The following is a 17,810-nucleotide window of genomic DNA, read 5'->3' on the forward strand; positions in this document are numbered from 1 at the left end:
ATTTTAGTTTTAAATGTTGGTCAAACTTTGTCTAAAGCCTACAGGTATAGCCAGCTTTAAATGCTTTATAACTTGTTATGCATGAGCCTCTTATTAAGCTTATAGTTATGTTAGAAATGTTAAACTTACTCAAAATGTCTGGTCTTTAGCCATAATCATTATGATATATATAATTTTGATGATATTACATTAGAATGGGGTCAAACATAAATTACTTATATCTGGCCAGCCTACTGCATTTAGCCTATTTTCGACTCTAGTCATATTGCGAAATAGATTGACTCACTTTGATTATATGTCCATAATACGCCATTTAGTCTTTCCCACTACTTTTCATGGCAAACCCCAGAGCCTTATAAATACATTTATATTTTTATTAAGTAAGAGATCAGCTGTTTTTGGCGGCGCGGAATTTATTCCTAGGATGACAATTACCCTAAACACGAAAGTAGGCGAGCGGATTGATTGTGTCCTTCTATTAAAAAAAATAAAAAAATATGTACTAAGAATGACGAGGTTATTAAGTGATCATAGTGCATTAACATACTCGTAAAATAAAATAAGTGCCGCCCTCGCGATGAGTGGTCAAAGACACCTGAGCCATTAGTATTCACACAAGAAGGAAGACTACCTGGCGACGCACCTAGAACACGTCGTATTGATCGCCTGTCTCCGTTTTTTGACCTGAAGAAAGTTTTTCCTTTTATATTAATTTGATTTCATGAGCTGAGCAAGATGTTCGTCGTTAGACGTATTCTCGTCTTGTGCCTTGCAGTGGCCGTTTTCGGACAGATAACAAGTAAGTTTAACGGTCTCTCTCCCATTTTGGACAACAGGTTGTCATTATATAGTCTATCGAATGTCTTGTCGAACAACGCATTTCAAACCAGTTTTGTTAGTCTTAACGCTAGAATCCTTAATCGAAACAATAACAAAGCGATTCCCTGCCTCTGTTTTGCTAAAAAAAAAACACAAAGGAATGGGCATGGAGAACTCTCAAATGTATAGACTGAGCTATGGATGAAAGGACTGACCATCCATGGTATCAACATTTGAGTTTAACCATGTTTTGAGGCTATACAGTGTTTACGTTTACAAAGTTCACAAACATAAATGTATAAGTCGAAAAATGGATGTCGGAACTAAGGATTCTAGTTTTAAAGAAACGGAAAGGGGTTATGAGCTTGAGTTTAAACACATAAAAATAAAATAAATCAGTAAAAGTTGGAATTAAATCATAAGACTAATGCACTGAGTTATCCTTCCGTTCTCATAAATCAGGAGTAAGACTGAAGTTAATGAAAGCAGCAAGTTGCCTCTGAAGAGTGAGCGCTCAATCTGCTGTTCAATGGTCACTTCTAACTTCCAATACTAATTTACTCACACAAATTCAAAGAAATGAGTAGGCCTATAATTGTCATTGTTGAAACATCTGCATTTGCTTATTTGTCAACATTTTAGACTTTTTTTAATACCCTTCTGTGCATGTTTATATTGTTCAAAGTTAATATGTCATTCTGTATCTCTGCAATTGAAGACAAGCAGTAGGCTACAGCAAACATTAACCAGCTATTTTTCACAAATAGCATCTCTATAGTCACCTCTCATCCATAATTGGCTTGTATTGATACATGTCTAAAAGCATCCCCCCCCCCCACCCAAGCGTTGTCTTGTGGACCAGTATGGGAGATTAAGGAGTGCTACTTGAAGGATTTCCCCCAGGAATTTTCTACTGTAATTTAATTTCCCTCAGATGGTACACTGCCATACAAATGGGTTGGGAGTCTGGTGAGCTAAGCTGAAATGTATTGGCGATTGCAACATTTTTATTACGAAGACATTCATAATTGTTTTGCTACTGCTGTAGGTTTAATCCTTACCAATGAAGGAAACAAATCGTTTTCATCAAATCTATGCATATGCAGTATTCATTTTGTAAAGGACCAGTCTGCCTTTGCTCCTGAAGAGTCATTTGGGTGGCCCTAAGCTTTTGAATAGATATTTGGGCTAATTCTCAGTGTTTGCAACTGTTGCAGATGCCACACAGATTCCATGTCAGTCAGGCTGTTTAGTTCCTATATTTGAGTCTGGTCCTTACAGAGTTTGGCTGATCTGGGATCTGCTAGCATGCCAGGCTTAATAGATGGTGCTAGCTCAATCACATCACCACGTCAACAACGTTGTGTCATATTTGAACCTTTCAAATTGTTTGCCTTCACACGTTGATCCCGGTCTACAGTATTTACTACAGTACATGAAGTGGTTACTCATTTTCTATGGTGGCATGCCACCTGAAACAATGTTTTTAATGTCATTGCTTGAATTACTGTGGCTCTGGAAAGTTTTTAATTGTGAGGAAGGATAACATAAGGAATGCAAATGTATGTTGGTTCTTCTTCGCATCTATAAGAAAAGCCAGTTTTGAACCCCCAGTTGATCATATCAAGAAATTGCATTGAGTTGGTCATTGAAATCTTCATCCAACCCGTAAATGGCAAACCGGGATATTCTGTCCTGTGAGGGGATGATACAGCTGTGGCCCACTGATTGCCCATCTCTGTTTTTTTTGTAGTCTAGGACTGCAACCTGCACTGCTTGATGGGATAATGACTATTTCAGGAATGCGCTCCTAATCTCCCCGAGTAAGCGGGAGATGTTACCACAGTAACCCAGGAGAGCGATGGCTAGGCCCTCCATCTTCTTGTTCGGCTAAAACTTGAATGACACTGCACAGTGAAGACCCCTGAGTTTCTCGCTCATTGGGATTATCAAATGGCTTGGCTTGATTGAGACTCAAATGACTCAGCACAGAAAATACCCTCGTTTTTTTGCTCAGTGAGGACTCAAATGACTCAGCACAAGTGAAGAGTCCAGTGTTTCAGGGAATCCAATGTCCTGGCATAATTCCGACTCCATTGACTTAGCACAGTGAGGAATCATATTGCTTGATTCAGACTCTTAAGTATCTAATTCAGTCTGGAATGAGTCAATTTAAGACAACTATGGAGGACTATCCTCAATTAAGGCTCTTGTTGTGGTGAGACAAATATGACTTGAGACATTTAGGCCTACTCAGGGAACCCCCACTTGTTCGCCATGATCAATGATCACGCCTTTTTTGTGATGGTTTATTTCCAGAGAAACGAAAAGGCAAAGTCCATGACCTCATAAATACCTAGGCTTCTCGAACATTATGTTCTTGTCATGTTGATAGGCGTATATTTTCCTCGTCGTTTTGATGATCAGTTGACCTTAGATAGTGGAGTTGATTCATATGCATTGCTTTTATAACTACTCATTGACACTGATGTGTGTTGTTTAACAACTACTCATTGACACTGATGTGTGTTGTATAACAACTACTCATTGACACTGATGTGTGTTGTATAACAACTACTCAATGACACTGATGTGTGTTGCCATTAGTGCCCTGATTGAAAATTATTGACATGGACAAACATTTGGATTATGAGACAGGGACTCAAAAAGTTGAAATGGGACCCAACTGTGTTGGTCTTCTTCATACACTTTCAGTGGGAATGTGCAAGTACGAAGATGTGTGTGGGTAGGAGAGAAGAGTTTGGGGTGGGTTGCTTGGAGGTCAGATGTGAGGCTTCAATGGATGTCTTTCAGAAATCAGTGTGATTGTGTTTTCAGGTATGTCCACACACACACACACACACACACACATACACACACACACACACACACACTGTCTTATCGTCCCTGTCAATTAATAACATTTTAAGTGCTCTCTGTTGCAAGTCATGACTTGATAAAAAGGCTGTTAAAGAAATGTCTCAACAAGATGGTCAATTTTACGCCTTTAGTGATAGAATTTCTGGATAATGTAGGCCTCTGACCTAGATGTAATTTTGAGTACAATAAGCTCCTTGCATTGAATTCAATGACAAAACATGAATACTTGATATAATATGAGAAAAAACAACACGTCACATTGAGGGATTCAAACTTGGCTAAATATTCCCTTTTAGTTAATATTCTATCCATCTGAGAGGTGGTGATAAAGGTCAGTCAGTTACTTTCTCATGGGTCTTACAATCACTAACTTCAACTTTTTTATCGGGATTTTTGTGGTTCAGCTCAGAGTTCTCAACGTTTGTGTGTTTCCCCAACCATTGTGTTGGTGGGCCGTCCCTCCTATCTGGATCAGACTCTATGGAATAGTATTGTAGCATGTCCACCCACTCTACCCAGAGTGGGTGAAAACTTGCTTAGGTGATGAAATTTCGCTTCCTTACCAAGACATATGATTATTGATCTTCTGAATCGTTCAGTGGGTTCTTTCTCTAACGTACACTACATGGCCAAAAGTATGCACAGTAGCAAGAAAAAGTATGTGAACCCTTTGGACCCCTGGATTTCTGCATAAATTGGTCATCAAATCACAACAATCAAATTTGATCCGATCTTCATCTAAGTCACAACAATAGGCAAACAGTGTGCTTACACTAATAACACACACATTATTGTATTTTTCTTGTCTATATGTAATGCATAATTTAAACATAAACAGTGTAGGTTGGAAAAAGTATGTGAACCCCTAGGCTAATGACTTCTCCAAAAGTCAGGAGCCAGCTAACCTGGAGTCCAATCAATGACACAAGATTGGAGATGTTGGTTAGAGCAGCTGTTTTGCCCTATAAAAAACACTCACAAAATTTGAGTTTGCTATTCACAAGAAGCATTGCCTGATGTGAACCATACCTCGAACAAAATAGATCTCAGAAGACCTAAGATTAAGAATTGTTGAATTGCATAAAGCTGGAAAGGGTTACAAATGTATCTGTAAAAGCCTTGATGTTCATCAGTCCACAGTAAGACAAATTGTCTATAAATGGAGAAAGTTAAGTACTGTTGCTACTCTCCCTAGGAGTGGCCGTCCTGCAAAGATGACTGCAAGAGCACAGTGCAGATTGCTCAATGAGGTTAAGAAGAATCCTAGAGTGTCAGCTAAAGACTTACAGAAATATCTGGAACATGCTAACATCTCTGTTAGTGAGTCTACGATAAGTAAAACACTAACTAAGAATGGTGTTCATAGGAGGACCCCACGGAAGAAGCCACTGCTGTCCAAAAAAACTTTGCTGCATGTCTGAAGTTTGCAAAAGTGCACCTGGAAGTTCCACAGCACTACTGGCAAAATATTCTGTGGACAGATGAAACTACAGTTGAGTTGTTAGGAAGTAACACAAAACACAACGAAAAAAAGGCACTCAACATCAACCTCGTCCCAACTGTAAAGTATGGTGGAGGGAGCATCATGGTTTGGGGCTGATTTGCCGCCTCAGGGCCTGGACAGCTTGCTATCATTGACGGAAAAATGAATTCCCAAGTTTATCAAGACATGTTTCAGGAGAATGTTAGGCTACCTGTCCGCCAATTGAAGCTCAACAGAAGTTGGGTGATGTGACAGGACAACAAACCAAAACAGACTGATGTATAAAATCGAGCACACAGCCATGCAATCTCCATAGACAAACTTTGGCAGTAGAATGGCCCATACTGACGAGCTCTGTGCCTTTCAACTTGGCACCGTCATAGGATGCCACATTTCCAACAACTCAGTTCGTCAAATTTCTGCCATGCTGGAGCTGCCCGGTCAACTGTAAGTGATGTTATTGTTAAGTGGAAACGTCTAGTGGCAACAACGGCTCAACGGCCACACGTTCCCAGAATGGGACCGCCGAGTGCTGAAGCGTGTATCGCGTAAAAATCGTCCGTCCTCGGTTGCAGCACTCACTACCGAGTTCCGAACTGCCTCTGGAAGCAACGTCAGCACAATGGGAACGCCTTCTCTGAAGTGATGAATCACGCTCCACCATCTGGCAGTCCGACGGATAACGGATTAATCTGGGTTTGGCGGATGCCAGTAGAACGCTACCTGCCTGAATGCATAGTGCCAACTGTAAAGTTTGATGGAGGAGGAATAATGATCTGGGGCTGTTTTTCATGTTTCTGTCTAGGCCCCTTAGTTCTAGTAAAAGGGAAATCTTAACGCTACAGCATAAAATGACATTCTAGACGATTCTGTGCTTCCAACTTTGTGGCAGCAGTTTGGAGAAGGCCTTTTCCTGTTTCAGCATGACAATGCCCCCGTGCACAAAGCGAGGTCCATATGTCGATCTGTGTGGAAGAACCTGACTGGCCTGCACAGAGCCCTGACCTCAACCCCATCAAACACCTTTGGGATGAATTGGAACGCTGACTGCGAGCCAGGCCTAATACCCCAACCCCCATCATCAGTGCCCGACCTCACTAATGCTCTTGTGGCTGAAGGGAAGCAGGTACCCCGCAGCAATGTTCCAACATCTAGTTGAAAGCCTTCCCAGTAGAGTTATAGCAGCAAAGGGGGGACCAACTCCATATTAATGCCCATGATTTTAAAATGAGATGTTCAACGAGCAAGTGTCCACGTCTTTTTGGCCATGTAGTGTATCATTAACTCTTATTTCCCAAAAGTCAGATTTTATAACCTAATACATCTGAAAATAAGAACTGAGCTCTGGCATAGCTGTGAAGGTTTCTCGTAACAACTTTGACGATTTTACATTTTGTGGTTCTATTTAAAGTTGTTTCCGCGTGTTTCAAAATTAGCATGACACAAGCTGAATTAAATGTAAAAAGGCTTTGAAAACAAAATCTTGGTATATGCTCAGTGCTCCGTTGATTTCAGAGACAGGCATGTTTTTGTGAGAAATCGTAGAAAAATAAGAGGTATTTCCAATGAATATGAAAAGTGTATACTAAAATATGAAAATACTAGTGGTCATGTTTCAAAATCAATATCCATCTTAGCTCAATTTTTATGTCCTGCGGATTCGAGAAGACAGATGACAAGTTCAACGGGAAAGTGAGCCTGTCAAGTAACCAGTAGCCAAAATTCTTGCACAGAATCCAGCCTTGCTGTTGTGATGCAGTTTTCCAGATTTTTTACCAGTTTTTTTCTCTGGCCTCCATTGATTTTGTCACCATAATTCTGGCCATCCTAAAAGGGTAAAAACTCCAATAACCTTTGAACGGATTATGTTAGAGGAATGAGGATTGGTCAAAAGATGCATTTTTGATTGGACACGTCTAACTTTGCACAATTTTCCCAAGATGTTTTCCCAGAAACAAGCTATGAACTGTCTCATATACAGGTAACTGACAAAATATAGAACACACAAGTAGATTCGAGTTTTGGCGTCTCTTATGGTGTGGTGTGCATTTTCCTGGCAGTTTGGAACCACCAAGACTCTTCCTACACTTTTTCCTAACCAAACTGAGCAATTGGGGGAGAAGGGCCTTGGTCAGGGAGGTGACCAAGAACCCGATAGTCACTCTGACAGAGCTCCAGAGTCCCTCTGTTGAGATGGGAGAACCTTCCAGAAGGACAACCATCTCTGCAGCACTCCACCAATCAGGCCTCTATGGTAGAGTGGCCAGATGGAAGCCACTCTTCAGTAAAAGACACTTAACAGCCCACTTGGAGTTTGCCAGAAGGCACCTAAAGGACTCTCAGACCATGGGAAACAAGATTCTCTGGTCTGATGAAACCAATATTGAGGTCTTTGGCCTGAATGGTGGCAGCATCATACTGTGGGGATCTTTTTCAGCGGCAGGGACTGGGAAACTAGTCAGGATCAAGGGAAAGTTGAACGGAGCAAAGTACAGAGATCCTTGATGAAAACCTGCTCCATAGTGCTCAGGACCTCAGACTGGGGCAGAGGTTCACCTTCCAACAGGACAATGACCCTAAGCACACAGCCAAGACAACGCAGGAGTGGCTTCGGGACAAGTCTCTGAATGTCCTTGAGTGGCCCAGCCAGAGCCCGGACTTGAACCCGATCGAACATCTCTCATCTCCCCATCCAACCTAACAGAACTTGAGAGGATCTGCAGAGATGAATGGGAGAAACTCCCCAAATACATGTGCGCCAAGCTTGTAGCGTAGTCCCAAGAATACCCGAGACTGTAATTGCTGCCAAAGGTGCTTCAACAAAGAACTGAGTAAAGGGTTTGAATACTTTTTGTTTTATTCATAAAAAACTGTTTTTGCTTTGTCATTATGGGTTCTTCTGTGTAGATTGATGAGGGATATTTTTTATTCAATACATTTAGAATAAGGCTATAAAGTAACACATTGTGGAAAAAGTCAAGGGGTCAAGGGATAAATGTGATATTTCAGTTTTTTATATAAACTCAGCAAAAAAAGAAACGTCCCCTTTTTCAAGACCCTGTCTTTCAAAGATAATTAGTAAAAATCCAAATAACTTCACAGATCTTCATTGTAAAGAGTTTAAACACTGTTTCCCATGCTTGTTCAATGATCCATAAACAATTAATGAACATGCACCTGTGGAACGGTCATTAAGACACTAACAGCTTACAGACGGTAGACAATTAAGGTCAAAGTTATAAAAACTTAGGACACTAAAGAGGCCTTTCTACTCTCTCTGAAAAACACCAAAAGAAAGATGCCCAGGGTCCCTGCTCATCTGCGTGAACGTGCCTTAGGCATGCGTGCCCAGGAACGCACAATCCCTCCATCAGTGCTCAGACTCTCCGCAATAGGCTAAGATAGACTGGACTGAGGGCTTGTAGGCCTGTTGTAAGGCAGGTCCTCACCAGACATCACTGGCAACAACATCGCTTATGGGCACAAATCCACCATCGCTGGACCAGACAGGACTGGCAAAAAGTGCTCTTCACTGACGAGTCGTGGTTTTGTCTCACTAGGGGTGATGGTCGGATTCGAAGGAATGAGCATTTATACCAAGGCCTGTACTCTGGAGCGGGATCGATTTGGAGGTGGAGGGTCCGTCATGGTCTAGGGCGGTGTGTCACAGCATCATCGGAACGAGCTTGTTGTCATTGCAGGCAATCTCAATGCTGTGTGTTACAGGGAAGACATCCTCCTCCCTCATGTGGTACCCTTCCTGCAGGCTCATCCTGACATGACCCTCCAGCATGACAATGCCACCAGCCATACTGCTTGTTCTGTGCGTGATTTCCTGCAAGACAGGAATGTCAGTGTTCTGCCATGGCCAGCGAAGAGCCCGGATCTCAATCCTTTCGAGCACGTCTGGGACCTGTTGGATCGGAGGGTGAGGGCCAGGGCCATTCCCCCCAGAAATGTCCGGGAATTTGCAGGTGCCTTGGTGGAAGAGTGGGGTAACATCTCACAGCAAGATCTGGCAAATCTGGTGTAGTCAATGAGGAGGAGATATACTGCAGTACTTAATGCAGCTGGTGGCCACACCAGATACTGACTGTTACTTTTGATTTTGACCTCCCCCCCTTTGTTCAGGGACACATTATTCCATGTCTGTCGAACTTGTTCAGTTATTGTCTCAGTTGTTGAATCTTGTTAGGTTCATAGAAATATTTACACATGTTAAGTTTGCTGAAAATAAACACAGTTGACAGTGAGATGACGTTTATTTACATTTGCAGAAAAAAAAAAATATTTGTCATTATGGGGTATTGTGTGTAGATTGAGGAAAAAAGGTCTGAATACTTTCCGAATGCATTGTAAACGTAGTATTACTTTCTTAGCTACAGTATACATATCTCCCTGGCATATTACATCATTAATGCAGCAGCATACAAGACATGGTTGGACTCACCCTGTTGTTGTGTGTCTGCTGACTTGAACAGGAAGGTGGTGCGGTGGGCCTTCGTGGGCAAATCTTGTCATCAGGCTTGTCTGTCATTCTCAGGATTTATGGAGCTTTCAAGACAACTGGGAACTCCGGCGAAATAAACGGTGGAATCATGACGTTAGTGATCTTCATGACGTCAGCTCTAGAAAGAGTCCCAGGTTCCCGACTTGGAATTCCGAGTTGGATGACAGTTCAAAATGTATTTTCCCAGTCCAAGCCTGTTTTTTTCTAGAGTTCCCAGTTGTCTGAGATATCCCAGTTCCCGATTTTCCAGTTGTTTTGAACGCGGCAGAAATCATGACAGCATGGCCAATGTTGAATGTTGATCCTTTTAAGCTTGGAAAAGAGACCTTTAAACACAGACTTGGACCACACATCCACTCCAATGAATAGCATGCTAGTGATTGCTTTGCAGTGTTTGCAGTTAGCCACTGATACCTTCCAAACCACTCATTGTTGAATTTGCGATATCCAACTTGTTGTGTAGTGTTTATGTCCAATGGCCGATGAGCACCGATATGTTTTAACTATCATTTCTCCGTATTTACCTCTGGCTGACCCACCACCACAGAAAGCACTGAGCTAGGCTGGAACACCTGCATTACTCAAGAAAGCAAAAACAAAAGAGACTGTTTGTATGCGGCTTTATTAACTCAAATATGTTTCGTTTTTTTCCATTGTTTGCAAACTGATATGTGACACGTATTAATGCCAAAATAACACGCAAAACAGACAAACCTGCACTGAATGACGGGTCGCCACTGGTCATTAAAAGGAGTTGGTAAAAGCAGTATAGGAACTTATCAGAAGAATTTAAGTGCAAGTGCCAGGAATATTATGCAGTTTACTTCCCTAACCATTACAAAGTAGTTTCATTGTAGGGCAAATTCATGTCCCAAATTGTCTTGTGTGTTTTATGGGTGGACGTGAATCATTATATAATTTTACTGTGACACGAAAGAGGAAGAGACAGTCAAAATCGGTCCCTTTCCTGGCTGCTCACCCCCCCCAGTGAACACTGGTAACCAAGCGATAAATCTATTTAGTCACACAACACAAAGTACAGAGCAGGTTACCTACCTACAGTACAAATAATGGCATTGTCTACGCCTAGTAGTTATGGCCTTGGACAGTGGACTCTTGTGTATTTTATTACATTACCTGCTTTTTCTCTGAGTGATACCCGTAAATATGTTTCCTCTGACAGAGTAGGCATATAGAGTGAAACTTTAGCCAGGTGCCTCAAGTGTTGCTGGTTGGATAGCTTTGTTCTCTTTCAGGGGCCCCTGTAGTTCTCTTGGGACAGGGTTGAGCTGTATACAGTCAAGAGCTGAACCCACAAGACTCCAAATAAAGACCCTATTCCTTGCTGCTGCTGTTCTGCAAGAGCATCACGGTGGACAGTGAATGAAAGGATGTGGGTGTTTGTGTCTGCATTGTCTGTGTGTAGGGGTTGGTGTCTGCTTCAGTTATGACATATGACCGTTTAATCAGTGTCTATCTATCTTGGTGAACTTGGATCTGTCTTATCCTGCCGACTACAATTATCCAAATGAATGGCATATTATAGATTTTATCGTAGCATTAAGTAGCAATGGCTTAATTCGCAGAGGGACCTAGCCTATACTGTATATGGACTTAGTTTGTCGTGTTAACTGTTACATGCCCAATGCTGTACTTTTATTTGTTCACAGCTTGCTGGATTTCACCTGAAACTTAAACATAACGCAATGTTTATCATCCCGATGGTTTTATGATCAAGGTGACGCAGTCTGCTGAAGTGGACACATCCTGTGTTTGGCAACCGTGTTATTGACGTGCTATATTATGACTTTCAGGTTTGGTGGAGGGAAATATGGTGGGGAGGGTGGAGAACTTTTCTGAAATCCGAATTGACCCATAGGCCCTACCTTTAGGCACTTCATGTAGATCTGAAAGGATTAGATAGGTATAAGCAATATTGTACTTTCACCTTTTTGACTGAGTTACACCTGTCCAAGCCTTTAGCTCTACAGAAATACCTAAGGGACATTGGATAAGGGTTCTTCCCACACCCCTTCTACCTGAAGTGTGCACTTGTTCAAGTGTCTACCATATTTCTTACACCAGTCCAATTCTTTGAAATCCTTGAGGGGGAGTGAATGAATAGATACCGTCACCTCAGGGAGAAGGGGGAGAAACCATATTGGGCTAGGGTGGAACATAGAGGATAGGAAGACTCAATGTTTTTCCAGGGCCCATGCCAGTACGTTGTGGGAGTCTTCCCAGCTGGGCTGATTAGAGAGGGGAGGAAGAGAGTCTGGCTGTGGCAGTACAGCCTTGTTTCCATTGTGTGACAGTAAATCAAGAATGAACTGGTCTTCTCTACCCGTCACAGTACCTGACCATCGACAATATTTCCTGTTCAATTTCATTATATAGAATTTCTTAGAATTAAAACATTTTTGTAACAGATTATACATTAGCTGCAGTAAAAACTAGTGTCAACTTTTTAAAGGGACACAGACCTTTCTAGTCAGCCACTGAATGTTGTTTTTGCTACAGTAATTATCTTAAAGGGCAATTCCATCACTTTTCAACCTCATATTCATTATCTCCAGTACAATACCAATACCAGTTTCTACATATGTGAAAACGCCGCATTTCTAAGTTTTGTAGTTAAAAATATGAAGTTAAAATGTTTTACTCAATGACATCAAAAGTAAAAACAGTGATTTTCAAACAATACGAGATTTGCTGTGACACTGAATTGGCAAAAAAAATCATTGCAGGTTTTGAAAAGTGGTGCAATTGCACTTTAATCTTTTTTTAATCTATACCCTTCAGACACTAATCCCAATTCTGAACCCCCAGCTACTGCGACTCCCACGGCTACTGCGACTCCCACGTCTACTGCGGCTCCCACGTCTACTGCTGCGGCTCCCACGTCTACTGAGGCTCCCACGTCTACTGAGGCTCCCACGTCTACTGAGGCTCCCACGTCTACTGAGGCTCCCACGTCTACTGCGGCTCCCACGTCTACTGCTGCGGCTCCCACGTCTACTGAGGCTCCCACGTCTACTGCGGCTCCCCCGTCTACTGCGGCTCCCCCGTCTACTGCGGCTCCCCCGTCTACTGCGGCTCCTCCGTCTACTGCGGCTCCCCCGTCTACTGCGGCTCCTCCGTCTACTGCGGCTCCTCCGTCTACTGCGGCTCCTCCGTCTACTGCGGCTCCCCCATCTACTGCGGCACCAACACCAACACCGGAGGCCACTACAACACCATCAAAATCAGGTAGGCTCATTAGTCGTCCAGCTATCCTTCTTGTTTTTCCATGACCAAGGGTGTCAAACAGCAGGGCCAATTTCATATGGGCCGTCATGTTGGCTTGGTAAGATTTTTTTCTTTAAAAAAAATGAATTAAATGACTAAAGCCATATAGCTTGTAGAAATTATAATGGCTGTGTCACAACTTCTGCCAAAGTTGATGCCTCTCCTTGTTCGGGCGGTGTTCGGCGGTCGACGTCGCCAGTCTTCTAGCCAATGCCGATCCATTTTTCATTTTCCATTTGTTTTGTCTCGTTTTCCCACACACCTGTATCTCATTTCCCTCATTATGTGTTGTGTATTTAACCCTCTATTTCCTCCATGTCTTTGTGTGGTATTGTTTATCTGTTTTCACGTACAGTATGCGCACGTTAGGCTGGTTGCGCTGGGTTATGTTCAACCTGTATTTGTATTTCGTGTTCGTTTGTGCCGTGTGCTTTTGGTTTGCCAAATAAAAGGCTCAGTTTTACTACCAAATATCTCCTCTACTGCACCTGACTTCCTACAGCCCTTCACGCATACCTTGACAGGCTGATGGAAAATGTTTAACTTTAGCAATTACTGAAACCAAAGCTAGACGATAAAACAAAAGCTAGAGTCACTGAGCATCAGAAATTCCAGACTATGGATAGCGGAGTATATTTTTCAATCTGTGACGGCAAGGCAATTACAACCCATTTTCATTGCTGCCCTCTAGACATCAGTGACTTAGTTGTTTAGATGACAGAATGGCAGCTCCCTAAATTGACTGAAATAGGATATGGATTGGGTTAACACCATTATCAGACCTAGCAAAGTTATCTGGTGACATGATTAGATTTCAGGAAATTATTTCAATGCACATATACAGCGCCTTCAGAATGTATTCACACCACTTGACTTTTTCCAAATTTTGTTGTGTTACAGCCTGAATTTAAAATGGATTAAATGTAGATGTTTTGTCACTTGCCCACACACAATAACCCATAATGCAACAGTGACATTTTAAAAATGAAAAGCTGAAATGTCTTGAGTCAAAAAGTATTCATCCCCTTTCTTATGGCAAGCCTAAATAAATTCATGAATAAAACTGTGGTTAACAAGTCATATAATAAGTTGCATGGACTCACTCTGTGTGTAATAATAGTGTTGAACATGATTTTTGAAGGACTACTTCATCTCTGTACCCCACACATACAATTTCCTGTAAGATCCCTCAGTTGAACAGTGAATTTCAAACACAGATTCAACAACAAAGCAAGGGAGGTTTTCCAATGCCTCGCAAAGATGGGCACATGTTGGTACTTTATTTTATTTAACCTTTATTTAACTAGGCAATTCAGGTAAGAACAAATTCTTATTTACAATGATGGCCTAGGAACAGTGGTTTAACTGCCTTGTTCAGGGGCAGAATGACAGATTTTTTTACTTGTCAGCTCTGGGATTCAATCTAGCAACCTTTTGGTTACTGGTCCAACGCTCTAACCACTAGTCTACCTGCTAATAACAATAACTCAGTTGCCGGAGAGGAAGGAAACCGCTAAGGGATTTCACCATGAGGCCAATGGTGACTTTTTAAAACAGAGTTCAACCGCTGTGATAGAAGAAAACTGAGGATGGATCAATAACATTGTAGTTACTCCACAATACTAACCTAATTAAAGAAGGAAGAATACAGAATAAAAAATATTCCAAAACATGCATCTTGTTTGCGACAGGGCACTAAAGTAACACTGCAAAAAATGTGTCTGTAACTTTTTGTTGAACTTTTTGTCCTGAATACAAAGTGTTATGTTCGGGGCAAATCCAATACAACACATTACTGAGTACCACTCTCCCATATTTTCAAGCATAGTGGTGGCTGCATCTTGTATGCTTGTAATCGTTAATGACTGGGGAGTTTTTTAAGATAAAAAAGAAACGGAATGGAGCTGAACACAGACAAAATCCTTGAGGAAAGCCTGGTTCAGTCTGTTTTCCACCAGACACTGGGAGATGAATTCACCTTTCAGCAGGACAATAACCTAAAACACGGTAGTTACTACCCATTATGGGCATAGCCAATTCAATATTAAAATCCAAAATGAGTGCCCCATTGTCAATCTTAAATGGTGATATGATATCCCACTTTGGATATTTTTTTTTTATGTACATCATTTTCAGAGTAAGAATTTAAAAAGGTAATTAAATTTTGTTCATAATTTTCAGGATTCACAGATGAATAATTGACACCTGGTGTCGTGGCAGGTAGCCTAAAGGTTAAGAGCATTGGGCCAGTAACCGAAAGGTTGCTGGTTCAAACCTCCAAGCCGACTAGATGAAAAATTGTTCTGTGCCCTTGATCAAGGCACTTAACACTAATTGCTCCTGTAAATCACTCTGGATAAGAGCATCTGCTAAATGACTAAAATATAAAAATGATTTACTTTTTTACAGCATTAATACACTCTGTATAACAAGTATTCAACTACAGTATTCAACTACAAAATACATTATTTTGTTATTTGTAAACATTTATACATATTTATTAGGCATTTGTAAGTACTGCATTGCAAGGATACATAATAATATACAAACCATTTTTAAGCATTTATAATGGCTTATTTATTAACGTTTTTATAAATTGTAATAAATTAATGCAAGTAAATAGTTACAAAACATATCATTACAACTCCTATTTTAGAGCAAATAGTAAGGTTTCAAGTAACAGAATCTGTGCTAAAAATTTGCTTGCAAAAAATGCCATATCACAGTACTTGCAGTGGAATTTAAAATGATAAACCCGGCAGTTTGGGTCCTGGATGCTGATTGGTTTAAACAGCATTTCAGCCATGAGTATATCAGACAATATTCCATTTGTTTACTGTTCTATTTATGTTGGTAACCAGTTTAGAATAGCAATAAGGCACCTCCGGGGGTTTGTGGTAGATGGCCAATATACCATGGCTAAGGGCTGTATCCAGACACTCCCCTTCACGTTGAGCATTAAAACAGTCCTTAGCCATGGTATATTGGCCAATATACCACACCCCCTCTTGCCTTATTGCTTAAATATATAACCAGCAGAATTGTGTGTCGCGTGCAATATAGGCTAATTGAAAGCTGCAGTAATTCAAACTAATTTGAGTAAGTGCCACTTGTGTGTATATATCTTTTTAATTTTAGTCATTTAGCAGACGCTCTTGTCCAGAGTGACTTACAGTTAGTGCATTCATCTTAAGATACAATTGAAGTCGGAAGTTTACATACACCTTAGCCAAATACATTTAAACTCAGTTTTTCACAATTCCTGACATTTAATACAAGTAAAAATTCCCTATTTTAGGTCAGTTAGAATCACCACTTTATTTTAAGAATGTGAAATGTCAGAATAATGGTTGAGAGAATGATTTATTTCAGCTTTTATTTATTTCATCACTTTCCCAGTGGGTCAGAAGTTTACATACACTCAACTAGTATTTGGTAACAAGCTTCCCACAATAAGTTGGGTGAATTATGGCCCATTCCTCCTGTCAGAGCTGGTGTTACTGAGTCAGGTTTGTAGGCCTCCTTGCTTGCACATGCTTTTTCAGTTCTGCCCACACATTTTCTATAGGATTGAGGTCAGGGCTTTGTGATGGCCACTCCAATACTTTGACTTTGTTGTCCTTTAGCCATTTTGCCACAACTTTGGAAGTATGCTTGGGGTCATTGTCTATTTGGAAGACCCATTTGCGACCAAGCATTAACTTCCTGACTACGTCTTCAGATGTTCCTTCAATATACCAACATAATTTTCCTACCTCATGACGCCATCTATTTTGTGAAGTGCACCAGTCCCTCCTGCAGAAAAGCACCCCCACAACATGATGCTGCCACTCCTGTGCTTCACGGTTGGGATGGTGTTCTTCGGCTTGCAGGTCTCCCCCTTTTTCCTCCAAACATACCGGTGGTCATTATGACCAAATTGTTCTATTTTTGTTTCATCAGACCAGAGGATATTTCTCCAAAAAGTACGATCTTTGTTTCCTTGTGCATTTACAAACTTGGTTCTTCCTTGCTGAGCGGCCTTTCAAGTTATGTCGATATAGGACTCGTTTTATTGTGGATATAGATATTTTTGTACCGGTTTCCTCCAGCATCTTCACAGGGTCCTTTGCTGTTGTTCTGGGATTTATTTGCACTTTTCGCACCATGTTCATCTGTAGGAGACAGAACGCGTCTCCTTTCTGAGCGATATGACGGCGGTGTGGTCCCACAGTGTTTATACTTGCGTACTATTGTTTGCACAGATGAATCTGGTACCTACAGGCGTTTGGAAATTGCTCCCAAGGATGAACCAGACTAGTGGAGGTCTACAATTTTTTTTCTGAGGACTTGGCTGATTTCTTTTGATTTTCCCATGATGTCAAGCAAAGAGGCACTGAGTTTGAAGGTAGGCCTTGAAATACATCCACAGGTACACCTCCAATTGACTCAAATGATGTCAATTAGAGACTTCTAAAGAAACTTCTAAAGCCATGACATCATTTTCTGGAATTTTCCAAGCTGTTTAAAGGCATACTCAACTTAGTGTATGTAAACTCACTGAAATTGTCAGAACGGCGTGCTCGGGTTGGGGATTAGGGTTTGAGAATAGCTTGAAGGTTGGGAGGGGCAGATCCTCTTGCTGTTCCATACTTAAATCAGTAACTCATAACTCAGCCCTCGAGTTCGGCAGTCGTGTTGGTTTTCCATTTTGCTTTGATTAATTGATGCCACTGATAGGCTGGGAAGTGCACACACAAAGGCTGTTTTTAGGATGAAGGAAATGCAGTAAACATTTTAAGTATTTGGTAATGGTGCTGTTTTGATCAACCAGCAGAAGAAAGTTATTAT

At 41.2% G+C, this 17,810-nt stretch overlaps 1 protein-coding gene across 1 annotated transcript in view; it reads left to right on the forward strand.

Annotated features, from left to right (window-relative positions):
• Nucleotides 1-591: 591 nt before the first annotated feature.
• The window catches only part of muc13b (mucin 13b, cell surface associated), a 33,329-nt gene continuing 16,110 nt past the window's right edge, over nucleotides 592-17,810 (forward strand). Inside the window, exons 1-2 of the mRNA XM_036946615.1 lie at nucleotides 592-799; nucleotides 12,522-12,941. Of these exons, the coding sequence (XP_036802510.1) occupies nucleotides 736-799; nucleotides 12,522-12,941 (484 nt within the window). The 5' untranslated portion in view covers nucleotides 592-735. The remainder of the gene's footprint in view (nucleotides 800-12,521; nucleotides 12,942-17,810) is intronic.

The sequence above is a fragment of the Oncorhynchus mykiss genome, chromosome 16 (assembly GCF_013265735.2).
Source record: "Oncorhynchus mykiss isolate Arlee chromosome 16, USDA_OmykA_1.1, whole genome shotgun sequence".
Lineage (NCBI taxonomy): Eukaryota > Metazoa > Chordata > Actinopteri > Salmoniformes > Salmonidae > Oncorhynchus > Oncorhynchus mykiss.